The 15,020-nt window shown below is 41.4% G+C and overlaps 2 protein-coding genes across 10 annotated transcripts in view; both read right to left on the bottom strand.

Annotated features, from left to right (window-relative positions):
* LOC110509550 (2-oxoglutarate dehydrogenase, mitochondrial) overlaps window positions 1-7,987 on the bottom strand; it is a 56,138-nt gene extending 48,151 nt beyond the window's left edge. The window contains exons 1-2 of one of the 3 annotated variants that reach the window (XM_036967677.1): window positions 7,609-7,987; window positions 2,873-3,428 (exon numbers count right to left, since the gene is read on the bottom strand). In XM_036967677.1, coding sequence (XP_036823572.1) covers window positions 2,873-3,106 — 234 coding nt within the window. In that variant the 5' untranslated portion in view covers window positions 3,107-3,428; window positions 7,609-7,987. The remainder of the gene's footprint in view (window positions 1-2,872; window positions 3,429-7,608) is intronic. The other 2 variants (XM_036967679.1, XM_036967680.1) reach the window with 2 other exon arrangements.
* A 3,186-nt stretch (window positions 7,988-11,173) lies between these two features.
* The window catches only part of LOC110509551 (calcium/calmodulin-dependent protein kinase type II subunit beta), a 62,796-nt gene continuing 58,949 nt past the window's right edge, over window positions 11,174-15,020 (bottom strand). For all 7 annotated transcript variants that reach the window (XM_036967691.1, XM_036967689.1, XM_036967692.1 and 4 more), the window contains 3 exons: window positions 14,780-14,874; window positions 14,297-14,536; window positions 11,174-13,606 (listed from right to left, as the gene is read on the bottom strand). In XM_036967691.1, the coding sequence (XP_036823586.1) occupies window positions 14,301-14,536; window positions 14,780-14,874 (331 nt within the window). In that variant the 3' untranslated portion in view covers window positions 11,174-13,606; window positions 14,297-14,300. The remainder of the gene's footprint in view (window positions 13,607-14,296; window positions 14,537-14,779; window positions 14,875-15,020) is intronic.

Genomic DNA, 15,020 nt, shown 5'->3' with positions numbered 1-15,020 from the left:
AAAACAAACTATATGAACCCTGAACCCAAACTATACCACAACAGAAAAAATAAACATGTTAAATCTCCAATGTAGACTCTTAAGTCTGCATAATCACCTCATCAAACACCTTGCGTCTTTGTATAACCGCCGTGGAGTATTCATTGAAGGATGAGACTCTTGTACCTTGGCGTTGAATACCGTCAGATCCGATGCATCTAGCCACATCCATAACACGCTGCTTGTCGGTGAAGTTGTGGAACTTTATAGCCACTGGCCGTGGGCGCTGGTTGGGACCGAGTATCGATGTTTGAGAGCGATGGGCTCTATCCAGCTTCACACAACGAGCCTTAGTATCCATTTGTAGGTAGCCAGGAATCCATTCCTCAAAGAATTTAACTGAACGTGACCCTTCAGAATTTTCAGAGAGTCCCACCACACGGATATTGCATCTGCGTCCTCGGTTATCCAAGTCGTCAATGTGCTCTGCCATTTCACACACCTGTTTCTCAAGTGCCTTTATCCTAGTGTCCATTGATGTAGTTAAAGTTACCACAGTAGCAATTCTTCCTTCCGCCTCATCAACACGCTTGACAACCTTCTGTAGTTCGACTGAATGGCCTGCTATTGCCTCCAAGACCATTCCTATCTTGACATCGATGTTATCAGTCATCTTTTGAATCACCAGATCCACAATTGTGTTAGCTATGCTAATGAGCTCTCTGAAATACTGTGTTTTCTCTACGGCGTCATTTTATCCCCCCAGGTAATCCTTTCTAACGTGGCTATTTTGAAAGATATTACAAAGAACTGCATAAGTGTTTCTAATGCTCTCCACTTTCTGGAGGACCAAGTTTTGAAATCAGTGGAATGCCCGGTGGAAGCAGAGTATGATAGCTAAGGAGATGGATACAATTCTGGAATTTGAATGCAAATAATGCGGAGGGAGTCAAAAAGAGAACACATAGAAGAAGACTGTTATTTAAAACACCTGTCTCCGGATTACATCTTCGAACTAAGGGCAACCATGGCATCTGTGAAAGAGAGGGAGAAGAATTCATCCATGTATCCACAGGTAAGAAAGTCTATAAGCTATATTTTCATATATTGTACACTTCTAATTTTGTCAGAAAGTTGTTCTCATTGTACTGTTAGCTAGCTAGCTAACGTTAGCTGACTGACTCGCTAGCTAATGTTACGTGTATGATCTGTGTAGTAATACTATTCATATCTCTGAGCCATTTGCATGGCTAGTTATTGCCTAATGTTAGCTAGCTAGCTAACGTTGAACTTAGCTAGTTGGTTAGTTTTAGCTACCAGCAGATTCATACAGGGTAGTAACGTTATGAGTTGGGATTATGGTTCATTGTTTAGCTAGCTAGCTGCATATCTAAACAAAAATAGTCCACTATGCAAGTAACAATTTCACTGTACCGTTTACATCTTCTGTATCCTGTGTATGTGACAAATAAACAGACATGGTAATGTGAAGAAAAACATGACCTGCAGCAAAGTCAAATTAGGATATAACGTTAGGCCAAAGTGACAGTTTCCAAGTTCTAAAATGTTCTGGTAGAATGCCCTGCATTTATTTCGTCACACTCACAACCATAAGCAATTTTCTGTAATTAGCTCGCCAATAACTTGCAAATAATAATCTTATTGTGAGTTTATTTTCCTGTAATAACAAATACAAATTAGCAAAAGTTAAGATGTTGGCAGCTATATGATATGGTCATTATTTGTTTAGCACACTACCGTACTCACTCTGTACTCACATGGCATCAAATTTGAATAATTAAAGAGATGGGTGGGACTAAGGCTTAAGTTAAGAGCTCCAGAGTGGCGCAGTGGTCTAAGGAACTGCATCTTAGTGCAAGAGGTGTCAATTCACACAGTCCCTGGTTCGATTCCAGGCTGTATAACATCTGGCCGTGATTGGGAGTCCCATAGGGCGGTGCACAATTGGCCCAGCGTCGTCTGAGTTTGGTCGGGTTAAATAAAGGTTAAATTAAAAATTTAAAAAGAGGATGTGAATGATGCTGAATGGGTGTAGACAAAGAAGTGCTCTCTAGTAGGTGAAGTAAAATATTCAAGGGCCATTTTCCAAAAGTGGAATTACAAATTTATCAAAGCAGAATTACTTTTCCATTGTTCCTCAACTGTAGCGTATGATATACCATTTTCTAGTCTTTAATTTTATCCCATGTAAAAAACACCTAACAATCACCACACAAAACATCTTTCCCAAACATTAGGCAATTGCGAGTTATGAGCCTTCCCTTCTCCTTATTTTCAACTCTCGATTTCACAGCTTTTCTCTTATGGAATTAAACTCCTGCATTGTCTTTTTTGCCTCAGTGGATCAAACTTTTCTGTCCAAGCTCCCAAAAGCATTTGGCAATTGCTGTGTATTTGGCGCGTGTACAGTTAGGGCCCTAAAGCTTAGGCTTACTCACCAACGACAGATATTTTTTTTTACAGAAAAACCTAAATGCCTATAAAAAATATATTAAAAAAACTAAAAGCCTATAGATATTAATTGCACAAGAATGATACATTTATGGATTTTTAATGCATTGTTTTCTCTTTATTCAAAACCGCCCACACACTATTTCTCTTATGGATTTTTAATGCATTGTTTTCTCTTTATTCAAAACCGCCCACACACTATTTCTCGCGGATATAACCGCAGGTATTGCGAGTTATGAGTCAACCAACGCATCACTAGTATGCATGCGCTCATGTGTGTTTGCCCTGAGCAAAGGTTATTGATCGTGGTGTTTGAATAACTCTTGTCCCACTGCATTTTGAACATAAAGAGGCCAAGCAACTCCATGCGCACGAGCACACGCGCACACACACACACACACAGACACACACAGTCTCTTACCTTGTGTACACTCCTAGGGTTCTCCAGCCACGCGTAGTACATCTCTTCCACATAATTAGAACTAGTCCCATTCAGAAAAGGCTCAGCCGACACCGACGCAGTGTAACTCCTCATTGGCTGAAACGTCCTCAAAGCCCCTCCCACAGCTGCCAACCTGGCCTGTGATTGGCTCTTGGCTGTCTGGGGGGCCGCAATAGGCCTTAACCTAACAACCGTAGTCCTTAAGCGGTGCATGGTAGCCTATCAGCAGTGGCTCCTCTCGCTAATCCTGGAAGTAGATCAAAAACACCTGTCGCCAGGAAACGCCAGGATTAGGAGGAAGTTATCCTCTAGATGATGATTTCAGTTCAGTTGTGTGCTTCCCTCCTGAGATTAAGATTGAGATTGGAGGAGGGGCAGCTGATCCTGGATCTGGGGCCTACAGGAAACTTCTTCCAGGAGCACGGGACACACAGAGTACAGGGTGTCCTCTCTCTACTGCTTCTTTCTTTTACTCTCTCTCACTCGTTGTCTCAGGGGGGTTTTGGTCCAGTCCTGTAAATCGTTATTCCTCAGGCTGTGTAGAGAGAGATTACATAATCAGACAGACACACGAGCATACTTCCCAGTTCCCACTGACCCAGCCTGTGCTGTGGGCACATGTAACACATTTATGAATTGGGCTGGATCATATATCATTATTTATGTATTTAGACCAGGCTGCCTAAATGGCAAATAAGAGTCTGCTAAAAAAAAGGCCGTAGTCACATTCACACTTACAGCCACACACTCCTCCACGTATACACACACAAGTAGACCTACGCACACACACACACACACACTAGAGGTCGACCGATTAATCGGAATGGACGATTAATTAGGGCCGATTTCAAGTTTTCATAACAATCGGAAATTGTTATGCAAATCTGTATTTTTGGGGGCCGATTCTTTTTTTTTTTATGTATAATTTTTATACCTTTATTTAACTAGGCAAGTCAGTTAAGAACACATTCTTATTTTCAATGACGGCCTGGGAACAGCGGGTTAACTGCCTGTTCAGGGGCAGAACGACAGATTTGTACCTTGTCAGCTCAGGGGATCTAGAACTTACAACCTTACAGTTAACTAGTCCAACGCAATAACGACCTGCCTCTCTCTCGTTGCACTCCACAAGGAGACTGCCTGTTACGCGAATGCAGTAAGCCAAGGTAAGTTATCTTATAAAAAAACAATCAATCATAATCACTAGTTAACTACACATGGTTGATGATATTATTAGATATCTAGTGTGTTCTGCGTTGCATATAACCTGACTGAGCATACAAGCATCTAAGTATCTGAATGAGCGGTGGTAGGCAGAAGCAGGCGCGTAAACATTCATTCAAACAGCACTTTCGTGCGTTTTGCTAGCAGCTCTTCATTGTGCGTCAAGCATTGCGCTGTTTATGACTTCAAGCCTATCAACTCCCGAGAGGAGGCTGGTGTAACCGAAGTGAAATGGCTAGCTAGTTAGCGCGCGCTAATAGCATTTCAAACGTCACTCGCTCTGAGCCTTCAAGTAGCTGTTCCCCTTGCTCTGCATGGGTAACGCTGCTTCGATGGTGCCTGTTGTCGTTGTGTTCCTGGTTCGAGCCCAGGTAGGAGTGAGGAGAGGTACGGAAGCTATACTGTTACACTGGCAATACTAAAGTGCCTATAAGAACATCTAATAGTCAAAGGTTAATGAAATACAAATGGTATAGAGAGAAATAGTCCTATAATTCCTATAATAACTACAACCAGACTGGAAGTGTCACGTTCTGACCTTAGTTCTTTTATTATGTCTTTGTTTTAGTATGGTCAGGGTGTGAGTTGGGTGGGTTGTCTATGTTCGTTTTTCTATGTTGTGTTGTGTAAATGCAGTTTTGCAGCAGGCAGGTGTGAGTGCATCTGCACACACAGTGAGGCAAAGACTTTTGAAGGATGGCCTGGTGTCAAGAAGGGCAGCAAAGAAGCCACTTCTCTCCAGGAAAAACATCAGGGACAGACTGATATTCTGCAAAAGGTAAAGGAATTGGACTGCTGAGGACTGGGGTAAAGTCATTTCCTCTGATGAATCCCCTTTCCGATTGTTTGGGGCATCAGGAAAAATGCTTGTCTGGAGAAGACAAGGTGAGCGCTACCATCAGTCCTGTGTCATGCCAACAGTAAAGCATCCTGTGGCCATTCCTGTGGGGTTGCTTCTCAGCCAAGGGACTGGGCTCACTCACAATTTTGCCTAAGAACACAAAGAATGGTACCAACACATCCTCCTCCTTTGCATCAACTTCACGTAATTGTCAATAAAAGCTTTTGACACTTGTGAAATGCTTGTAATTATACTTCAGTATTCCATAGTAACATCTGACAAAAATATCTAAAGACACTGAAGCAGTGGCGTGTAGTTATGGATGACAAGGGAAGCATTTAAGCACCAATTAAGCATTTCAATTGATAAAACTATTTATCTTTCATCTTTCTGTGTTCTCATAATTTTCCTTCAATTATCTGAATCTATATCTCACCGGACAAATCATCAGAGTGAGGGAAACAGTGTCCCTCTGTCTCAGTATGTGTAGTGCATGTATCTCATGCTGTCTGGACAAAGAGTATGACATGTTGCCGACATAGCATTTGATTGATGCCAGCATGCGTTTGGCGTCCCTTTGATAAAACAATTATTAAATCATTTGCCAAACAGCATTGAGCTGATCTCAACTGTGGGTTGTCCTGGCTCAGCAAAGCCACCCCCCAAGGGAGGCCAGGTTGGATTTGGCTTCATAACAATCAAATTACATCAAAAGCAAATGTAAATGTCAGAAAAACGTGTCTGTTTCTGGTCTGCTTGTGTTGTTGTACTGCAGTAGCTAGCTAGCTAAAATCGGCCCTTTCCTAAGCCATGGATGGATAGGGGGATTTGGACTTCTGGTTTTGACTTAATTCTCCGTACAGGCCAATGTTTATAACGGTGTGAGACAATTGAAGTTCAATATATAGCCTAGATGTTGCCTAGTAGGCTCACGTTAACTAGCTAGCTAACTTAGCTGGTTCATTGTTGCCCATGTGAGGAAGTTAAAGCCATTTTACAGTGCGCTTGATCCAGCAACGCGGTCCAGAGAATCCGTACGGAGGGTGTGACACAATTGCAGAGCCTCCAGAGGCTTGCGGAGGCCAAATCAAGCTCGGTGCACCTCCCAAATGTTGAAACAATGCGGAGGGCTTCGTATAGTTCTGCATTGGCATGATTGGTTGACTGTAGGTGGGGGCGGTCTGTCCTGTATAAACACAAACTCACTTCCTTGACAACTTCCTTCACAACAGCTCTGCCCTGCAAGAAGTATGAATGCCCTGACTTCTGCAGAGGCTGCATTGCAATAAAGGCTGTATGGCCAATACAGAATCCGGAATGACCATAAATCGTCTTTTATGCCCAATGTCCACCAGATGTATATGCATTATGTCTTGCCCACATTTTCCGTACTCAACACACGTGCTTTGCTTTTCAACTAGCTAAAAGGGGACAGAGTAGCGCAGAGGTCTAAGGCATCACAGTGCTAGCGGCGTCACTACCGACCCGGGTTCGATCCCGGGCTATATCACAACCGGCCGGGATCGGGAGTCCCATAGGGTGGGGCACAGTTGCCCCAGCGTCATCCAGGTTAAGGGAGGGTTTGATCCGGGGTAGGCCATCATTGTAAATAAGAATTTGTTCTTAACTGACTTACCTCGTTAAATGAATTCAAATAAAAAAGCTAGTTTGTGTGTGTGTGTATATACACACTTCTGTTTGGACCACTGCACTGTAAATAAACACACAAGTTGAATATAAACAAAAACTAAAAGCATGTACTAGGCCTACTGTATGACAGTCTTTCATGTTGTGAGGAGGATGGGATTGGCTTCTAGTCTACAAGTAGGGTAGGTCCATATGGTTTTTTTGAGCACACAAACACACAGAAATCCGTACCATAGACAGCCACATGTTATTTAGCAACATTGATTGGACTAAATTGTTTTTGGTATGTTTAAGTTTGTTTTAACTATATTAGACTAAGTGTATATCCTTGTTGATTGAATAATGTTTAAGTTGAAATTGTGCTGGAAAGGTAGTGCTCCTGTCTCTCAGTGGTTCTAAATCAGTAGTGGTTCAGTAAACTGTCAAAAACATTGACTTGCTTGACCATGCTGCAGGTCATATAACTGTTTGTTACATGCAATATTTACTTTGTGGACCTCACCAGACAGATGTTGCTCTCCGGTTTTGGGATGAAACAAACATATGTGGGGTTGAATTTATTCCACCACTGTGTGACAGTTGTATTTTTGTTGTGTCTGCCAATTGTATATCACTGTGGCATATGAAAGAATGGGTTATAGAGCAAGCAACGCAATTATCACATAGGTTGTAATATGGCTTTTTTTTACTGGCTTGGCTTCCCCAGTGACGTTACCCACGCACCGCTACCCAACACGTGACCTTGCATTGCGCTTTGTGCGCGCATCATGTGTGTCAGCTACTGGTAGCCTATACTTGGCTGGAAAACATATAATTCATATATTCATAACATATAATTCATGCTTATAAATAAAGGACCCGGTAAATGTATATATTTAGACAAATAAGAAAACTGCAATACCCACGAGTTCGACAACCTATAGACACGGTCTATCAAGCTATGACTGGCGCGTTTTTCTCAAATAACGCAATAATAATTTTAGAAAGCGCCTCTTGTACTTACTTTGCGCGACTTCGAGGATTTTCGTAGGCTACTAGCTTTTAACTTGCTTGCCTTCTGAGACTGTTCTCACCGTATGTCTCTTCTGTAAACTGGTTGGCAGGCTTTCTGATCGCACTGTCCGACTCAAGTGCTGATATGCGTCACACTGTTACGTCATCCTTGTAGGAAAGGAGCGAGGTGCACACATTTTCTGCTTTCTTTATGTAAGAGATAAGGTACATGTGATCTACTTATTATTGGACAGTTCAAAGTCTAGTTTAGATTACATGTTGGTTGAGTTGTCAACTAACACGGATTCAACGTGAAATCATTAAAACAGGGTCTATCTGCCGCGCCCACTCTCATTAATGCTGCAAGCTCGTTAGGACACCGGCACAGTGTCCTTCGCCTCGCACTGCTTTGGTAGCGTTATTTTAACGTTACGGTGAGGGTAATCACTATGCGGTGGTGGGTTGGCTACACTAGCTATCTACTTCCTCGCCGTAACGGTAACATAACTGCGGGAAAGCCGTGCTTGGAAGGCAGGGGTGAAGGACACTGTACACAAATATTTGTTTTGAATAAGCCAAGAAGATGCACAGCCTGTTGTTTCCAATTTGAGCAAATTAATCATAGTGGGCAGAACAAGCACGAGCTTGCGAGATTCTATTGGAACGTTCTAATATATATTTGCATATTCCCATTAGGGAACGCCTACTTTATGAAGCGCACGTTTGCAACAATTCGCTCTTGCACCTATAAACAATGCAATGTTTGTGAACTTTGATAAAGGGTAATGTCTACAAAACGTAGTCCACTCTGTTCATAACATATTCCAGTTTAAGGAACAGAGAACTGTATTGAGATCAAATGTTTAATCGATGAGAAAATTAATAGAATGTCGGCCAAAATCCATCTAGCTCCATCTTCTCCCACTGCTGGCCCCTGGGCTTCCTATCATCACCATGGTGAGTGGAAACGCCAACCGGATGCTTCAGATTTATACATCCGGTGAAACATATTGCTAATTGTTCTATCTGTGGTGTACCTGTCCTAGCTATATAATATTGACAAAGTTCCAGTGAAACTTTCTGCTTTTCATCGGCAGGTTTTCTTGTCATGGTCCATAATTTATAAACACATTCTTTCTCCACACAGATATTATATATTGAATAATCGGGATATATTGTATAAAAATCCTTCTTTGTTTTTAGAATATTGGTGCCGAAATAATATCCCTCACCTTGTGAGCCAACTGGTAAATGCAGAGGGTCTTTTACTCAGTTATAAAGGAATTCTTTACAAGGTCCCTGTAACACCTAAAGGTTTTCCAATTGTTTTAGATGCCATTCCCTCAGGTGTTGCTTTATTATTCAGGAACATGTCAAGACCTGACCCTCAGAGCCTACCTTCTGTTGACCCTGTTGACTCATCAGTAGGAAAGACCTGACCCTCAGAGCCTACCTTCTATTGACCCTGTTGACTCATCAGTAGGAAAGATTTGTTTCTCTTTTGGTCCATTCAACAACAGAGCGATACGATCCTTGTTTCAGCAGGATGTTGTATCTATCTATACCTTATGTCATGCCTTATTGGAATGGATTTATTGATAATATCTGTTGGAAAAAGTTTGGATGTTGCCACACACATACCTACTTGTTAACAAAATTAAGGAAGTTTCCTTTCAAATTATTCATAAATATTATCCTGCCAACCACTATATGAAGAAGTTTAAGGAAAACGTCAACTCAAATTGCTCCTTTTTGTAATGACCACCCAGAAAGTGTTGCATCTTTTTTGGCATTGTATGCATGTATGAAAACTGTGGCAAGACATCAGTAGATTTATAATTGAACACTTTTATGAAGGTTTAACACTAATGTGGAGAGATGTACTGCTTGGATTCTTTACCTACGATAGGAATAAGCTGAAACATTTTCATGTAATTAATTTCATTATTCTTTTGGACAAATTTCATATTCACAAATGTAAATTTACAAACAAAAAAACTAATTTTCTTACCCTAAAAAAAGAAATTGAAATGTATTTTAAGACAATTAAATACTCTACTAACAAAAAAGCTGTTAGAATTATACGTGTATTCACAGTATTATTATTGTTATTATTATGTCCCTTAAGGTCCTTGTGTAATATGATATTGTACCCCCTAGCTCAATTGTCCATTGTATATAATCCATATATCCTTGTGTTCCCTCATGTACTTTCTGTATTGATTTGTTGTTAATAAAAAAATTAAAAGTACAATTTAAATAAATAAAAAACCTGTCCTAGCTAGCTGGCTAGCTAGCTACTTTCCACTGCCGGAAGGCAGTGCTTGGTAGGCGGGGGTGAAGGATACTGTCTACCAGTGTCTCCTAGCTAGCTAGCAGCCTGCAGATAGACATTGGGGGAAAAATGCCAAATTCTCTTACTTTGAGGACTTTTTGCAAATCCAATCAGTTTTCCACGTTGAGTCAACGTAATTTCAGAGTTTTTGACCTGTGGGAGGGTATATTTGGGCAGAAAAACATAAGATTTACTGCCATAAATGCAGAATCTAAAGGCTCAGAACAGTCAAAAACACGATTTCCTGTGTTTTGTATATATTTCCACAATATGAGGTTGAAATAATACTGTGAAATTTGGTGGGATGGTGTTTTGGCCTGCGACATCACCAGGTGGTAAATTAGTTAATAGACCAATAAAAAAAGAAAGTTCCAAACTCTGCCAGTAACATCCAGTTTTCAGTTTTCCCCTCCCAACTTAGACCACTCATAGACAGTCCTAGCTAAATTATTGTTTGAGAAATTGCTCTTTGCTAAGAAGCTGTTGTTGTTTCTTTTTGACAACTTTAATTGAAAACAATCAAAGTAAGGTACTTAATTGTTATCCAGAAATTATTTGATATTGAGATAAAAATGGCTGCATTGGACCTTTAACAGCAGTAAGTGTAACATTGGGCTACAACAAATGTGTGATGTAGCCTTTAATAATGATATTGTAACAAAGTCATAAAATAGGTGTGTACACGTGTAGCTTTTAATATGGAATAATAAGGAGTTTAATCGTCTTCTATTGGTGATAAACTGGGCATGGACAGGTTCCTCACACTAAACTCTGTCGGCATTCACTGTTCCATTCCAGTTGATCTGATCAATTACCTATTTAGGGGTATTCAACCTTGTCTTGCCCAGGGACCCCCTCCCAGGCAAACCGGTGACCCAGATCGTATGTTAGCAAAAAAATTATCATCAGGTACGATAATGGCAAGGATAAGTAAACAACATTTTACAATTAATAGATTTGCTAGATATGTTTTCATTATTTTGACCTTCCCACATTATAATTGGAAGAGGAAGTGTAAAAAAAAACACACACACACACACACACAAGGTTTCAACCAATAGTGCTTATTCTGCTCCCAATATGATTTAGTAGGTGTGTGTGTTTCCCTTGGTGTCAGGAAGAGATCCAGACACAGCTGATCTTAGCATTGACAAGAGTTCTCTTTATTGGTAACATATTGTATAACACCTCAACACACAACATTATTATAGAGGAATGCTCATTGGAAGAACAGAATTCATCGTCACTGAAGAAGAACCAAGAAGAGAAATATTGGATTCACATTTACAAACTCCATCTTGTGAAAGTGGATGATGTGAGTCTGATGGCAAGCCCACAATTGACTCTCTACAGAGGACTTAAAATGAAGGTTAGGACTAACAGGACAGTACTAATACTGGAGCGGTTGGCTTTATGTAACTAGAGCTGGATAGGACAAATATACACGCACGTACACAAACAGTTTTAGTTTAATCAATGACCGTGTGAGGTAATGCCATCTCTCTGAGTGACCTTAACCTGAAGGTGTTAGCTGGCCTGATTAGCTCTGATCCTATTACTGAGACTACACAGGTGAGGGTCTACTGGAAAAACACAAAGTGCATGGCCCTGTGTGTGACTGGAGCCTTAAAGTGTGTGTATGCCAGGGCAGGTCTTAGGACAAGCCCAAATGTTTAACCCAATTTCTAAACCTTTTAGATAAAGGTGCTTCAGTGTATATGGTGGCTCCCCCTAGGGGTCCTAGGATTAAGTGCATTGTCAGACAGCAAGGCAAGTCAACAGGGAGGGAGGGACACTACATACTGGTACACTCTACTGAATCACACCATGTGCAGGTTGTTGTTCCAGCCCAACACTGATGCACCCGATTCAACTCATCAACTAACAATCAAGCCCTTGATTAGGTGAATCAGGTGTGTTAGTGCTGGGCAGGAACAAAAGCCTGCAGTGCACACCATGTGGGTCACCTGGACCAGGGGATTCATTTATAAAAGTTCTTAGTTCCTATATTACATTTCTGCCATCACACAATTGTATAATCATTTCTTAAAATATGATTAAATGTCAACACCCATAAATAGTTGTTCACAAAAAAGCACTTTTCATTTATAAATCACAAAACTTAATGCAAAATCTATGTAAATTGCATATTATCATCACATCGTTGATGTGGATTTTGCCATATGGACAATTTATGATCAAATCTGTGCGTACTAACATTTTATAAATGATGCCCCTGGATATATATAGGTACCATATCTGTTCACAATAAAATCATACCAATAACCATATGAAACACTGTTAGTGACCAACCCACTCTGCCTCAGCAATAGAGCCTGTACAAAAGCATGTTTATCAGCATCATCATTACACATTTGTCATCATTATCATCCTCATCATCATCCTCATGATGGTATACTCTCCAGACAAAAATACTTTGATGCACTTTACAAAGTTCAGAAAATAGACATAGGAGTTCATAGATCACCAGCATTCAGTAAAAAATCCGCACAATTAACAATAACACCAAATTTATCGTCATGTTTCAAATTCATGCAAATAATGCAGTATAGTCACCACAATGAGACTGTAGTATAGTGTGTAATCATTTCAAACGTAAGGTATAGTCAGTGATTATTTGAAACGCTCAACACACAGAGAATCAAGTAATAAGAACCACAATATAGAAAGGTACATGCTGCATCGTCTTCCCTCGTCTTCTCGCGCCAAAGGGGTGGGGTGGGGTTGCGGGAGCATACAGTTTATTAGAGGGTAGAGGCCTGTTTCCCTATTTCGGAATAAAAGACAAGCAAAACAGCAGGAAAAACACACCACTACACTAATCCAGTGGGTTTGATGTGCAATGTGTGGTCAGTTCATACGCCAGCTGGGAAGCAGCCTTAAACCTACCTTAAACTTTACACAAGTACGCAATGCAACAAACAAAAAAATGCGATTAGCTACGGAAAATGTCCATTCTTCGTACTTACATCATGAAAATGAGCAGGACAAAATGCAAGCCCGCAAATTGTACCTCAACACCATTTTGAGTAGCTAATTTTGGTATGCGGGCATGTGTTATGTAAAAAATTGACTTCACTGGAGGAGAACAACTCAACAATAGTCACTGGGAATAACACTGGAGAAGTCATGCTTGCCTTTAAGAGCAAACCAGGGACAAACCACTTTAAAGAGTTTCAACTGGACCATTAAAGATATTGTAAAGTTTCAATATAACAACAACAACTTACTTGCAGCAATAATAGTAATAATAATAATAACAACAATAGTAGTAATAGTAATAGTATAAATAATAATACAGTAATACACTTGATTTAAACTGTAGATCCTATATGTATGTGTGCCAGGGGTGGGTCTATAGCAGAGGGAGAGAGGGAGAGGAGAGCTTGAATACAGGACTGTTGGTTTGAGTCTGAAAACATTTCTAATGGATTGATATGGTTGCAGTAGCAGTCAGATGCTGCAGCTAGTGTGTGTGTGTCCGTCCAGGAGGGGTTGAGGTTGTGTGTTGTTGCGCTGCAGTAGCATGCACTGGCCATTAGGGAGCGCTGCAATGGGGGGGGGGGGGGGGGAAGCAGGTATCTCTCTCCATCCTCCTCTCCTCTCTCACTCTACAACTCTCTTTCTTCCTTTCCCCTCTCTCTTACTCCTCCTGGAAGACAAAAGCACACACACACACACACGTATACAGTGAGTGAGTGAGTGAGTGAGTGAGTGAGTGAGTGAGTGAATGAGTGAATGAGTGAGTGAAGGAGTGAAGGAGTGAAGGAGTGAAGGAGTGAGTGAGTGAGTGAATGAGTGAGTGAGTGAAGGAGTGAGTGAATGAGTGAGTGAGTGAGTGAGTGAGTGAGTAAGTGAAGGAGTGAGTGAATGAGTGAATGAGTGAGTGAAGGAGTGAAGGAGTGAGTGAGTGAGTGAGTGAATGAGTGAGTGAGTGAAGGAGTGAGTGAATGAGTGAGTGAGTGAGTGAGTGAGTGAATGAGTGAGTGAGTGAGTGAAGGAGTGAGTGAATGAGTGAGTGAATGAGTGAGTGAGTGAGTGAATGAGTGAGTGAAGGAGTGAAGGAGTGAGTGAGTGAGTGAGTGAATGAGTGAGTGAATGAGTGAGTGAGTGAATGAGTGAGTGAGTGAATGAGTGAGTGAGTGAGTGAGTGAGTGAATGAGTGAGTGAGTGAAGGAGTGAGTGAATGAGTGAGTGAGTGAGTGAGTGAGTGAATGAGTGAGTGAGTGAGTGAATGAGTGAGTGAGTGAGTGAGTGAAGGAGTGAGTGAATGAGTGAGTGAGTGAGTGAGTGAGTGAATGAGTGTGTACGTGGTTTTGTGCGTGTGTGTGTTTATGTGTACCAGTTTACTGCTGCAGTGGTGCGGCCGGTGCTCCAGAGCAGTGGAAGTGAACGTTCTGCCACTTGCTCTCCCGGCGATGCCACACCCTCGTCTCCTCTGATTGGCTGGAGCGTGGGCGGCCCGTGCCATCGACAAATTGCGTGAGCCGGATGTAGGCAATGCAGGCGGCGTCTTCACCAATCAGGTGGACGTGAGGGTTGAGGATGGTGGTGTGGATGGGCTTACTGTTCTTAGAGAGAACTAGAGGGAGAAATAGATGTTAAAGGTTGTATAATAGTTGTGTAGTTGTTGTGTGGTGGGGGGGGGGGGGGGGGGCGAGAAAGGTTTGTTTGTTGCACCTGTTGTTGTTTGTGGTTGTGCAATGGTTGTCTTACGGTTGTCTACACTTGTTGTCTTATTATGGTTGTGTAATAGTTGTGTAGTGGCTGTGTTGTGTAGTGGCTGTGTAATGGTTGTGTAGTGGTTGTGTAATACTTGTCTTACGGTTGTCGAAGTAGAACCGGTGAAAGTCCATGCCCTCCACTAGGTTCCCCAGGGCCTCCGGCTCAAATGACGTCAGGCATGGGTCACAGATCTTCCTGTTGAAAACACACAACACAATACAACACATCCGCTCACAACAAATCAGCTCAAAGCAACAGCTCAGGCTCAAGCAATTTCAGTATAGAACCTCTAGTTGTAGGGTGATGATGAGGTGCAGAATGGGAATTGTATTATTATAGTG

This window comes from Oncorhynchus mykiss, chromosome Y, assembly GCF_013265735.2.
Source record: "Oncorhynchus mykiss isolate Arlee chromosome Y, USDA_OmykA_1.1, whole genome shotgun sequence".
NCBI classification, from domain to species: Eukaryota; Metazoa; Chordata; class Actinopteri; order Salmoniformes; family Salmonidae; genus Oncorhynchus; species Oncorhynchus mykiss.
This window is presented reverse-complemented; position numbering and strand designations above follow the sequence as displayed.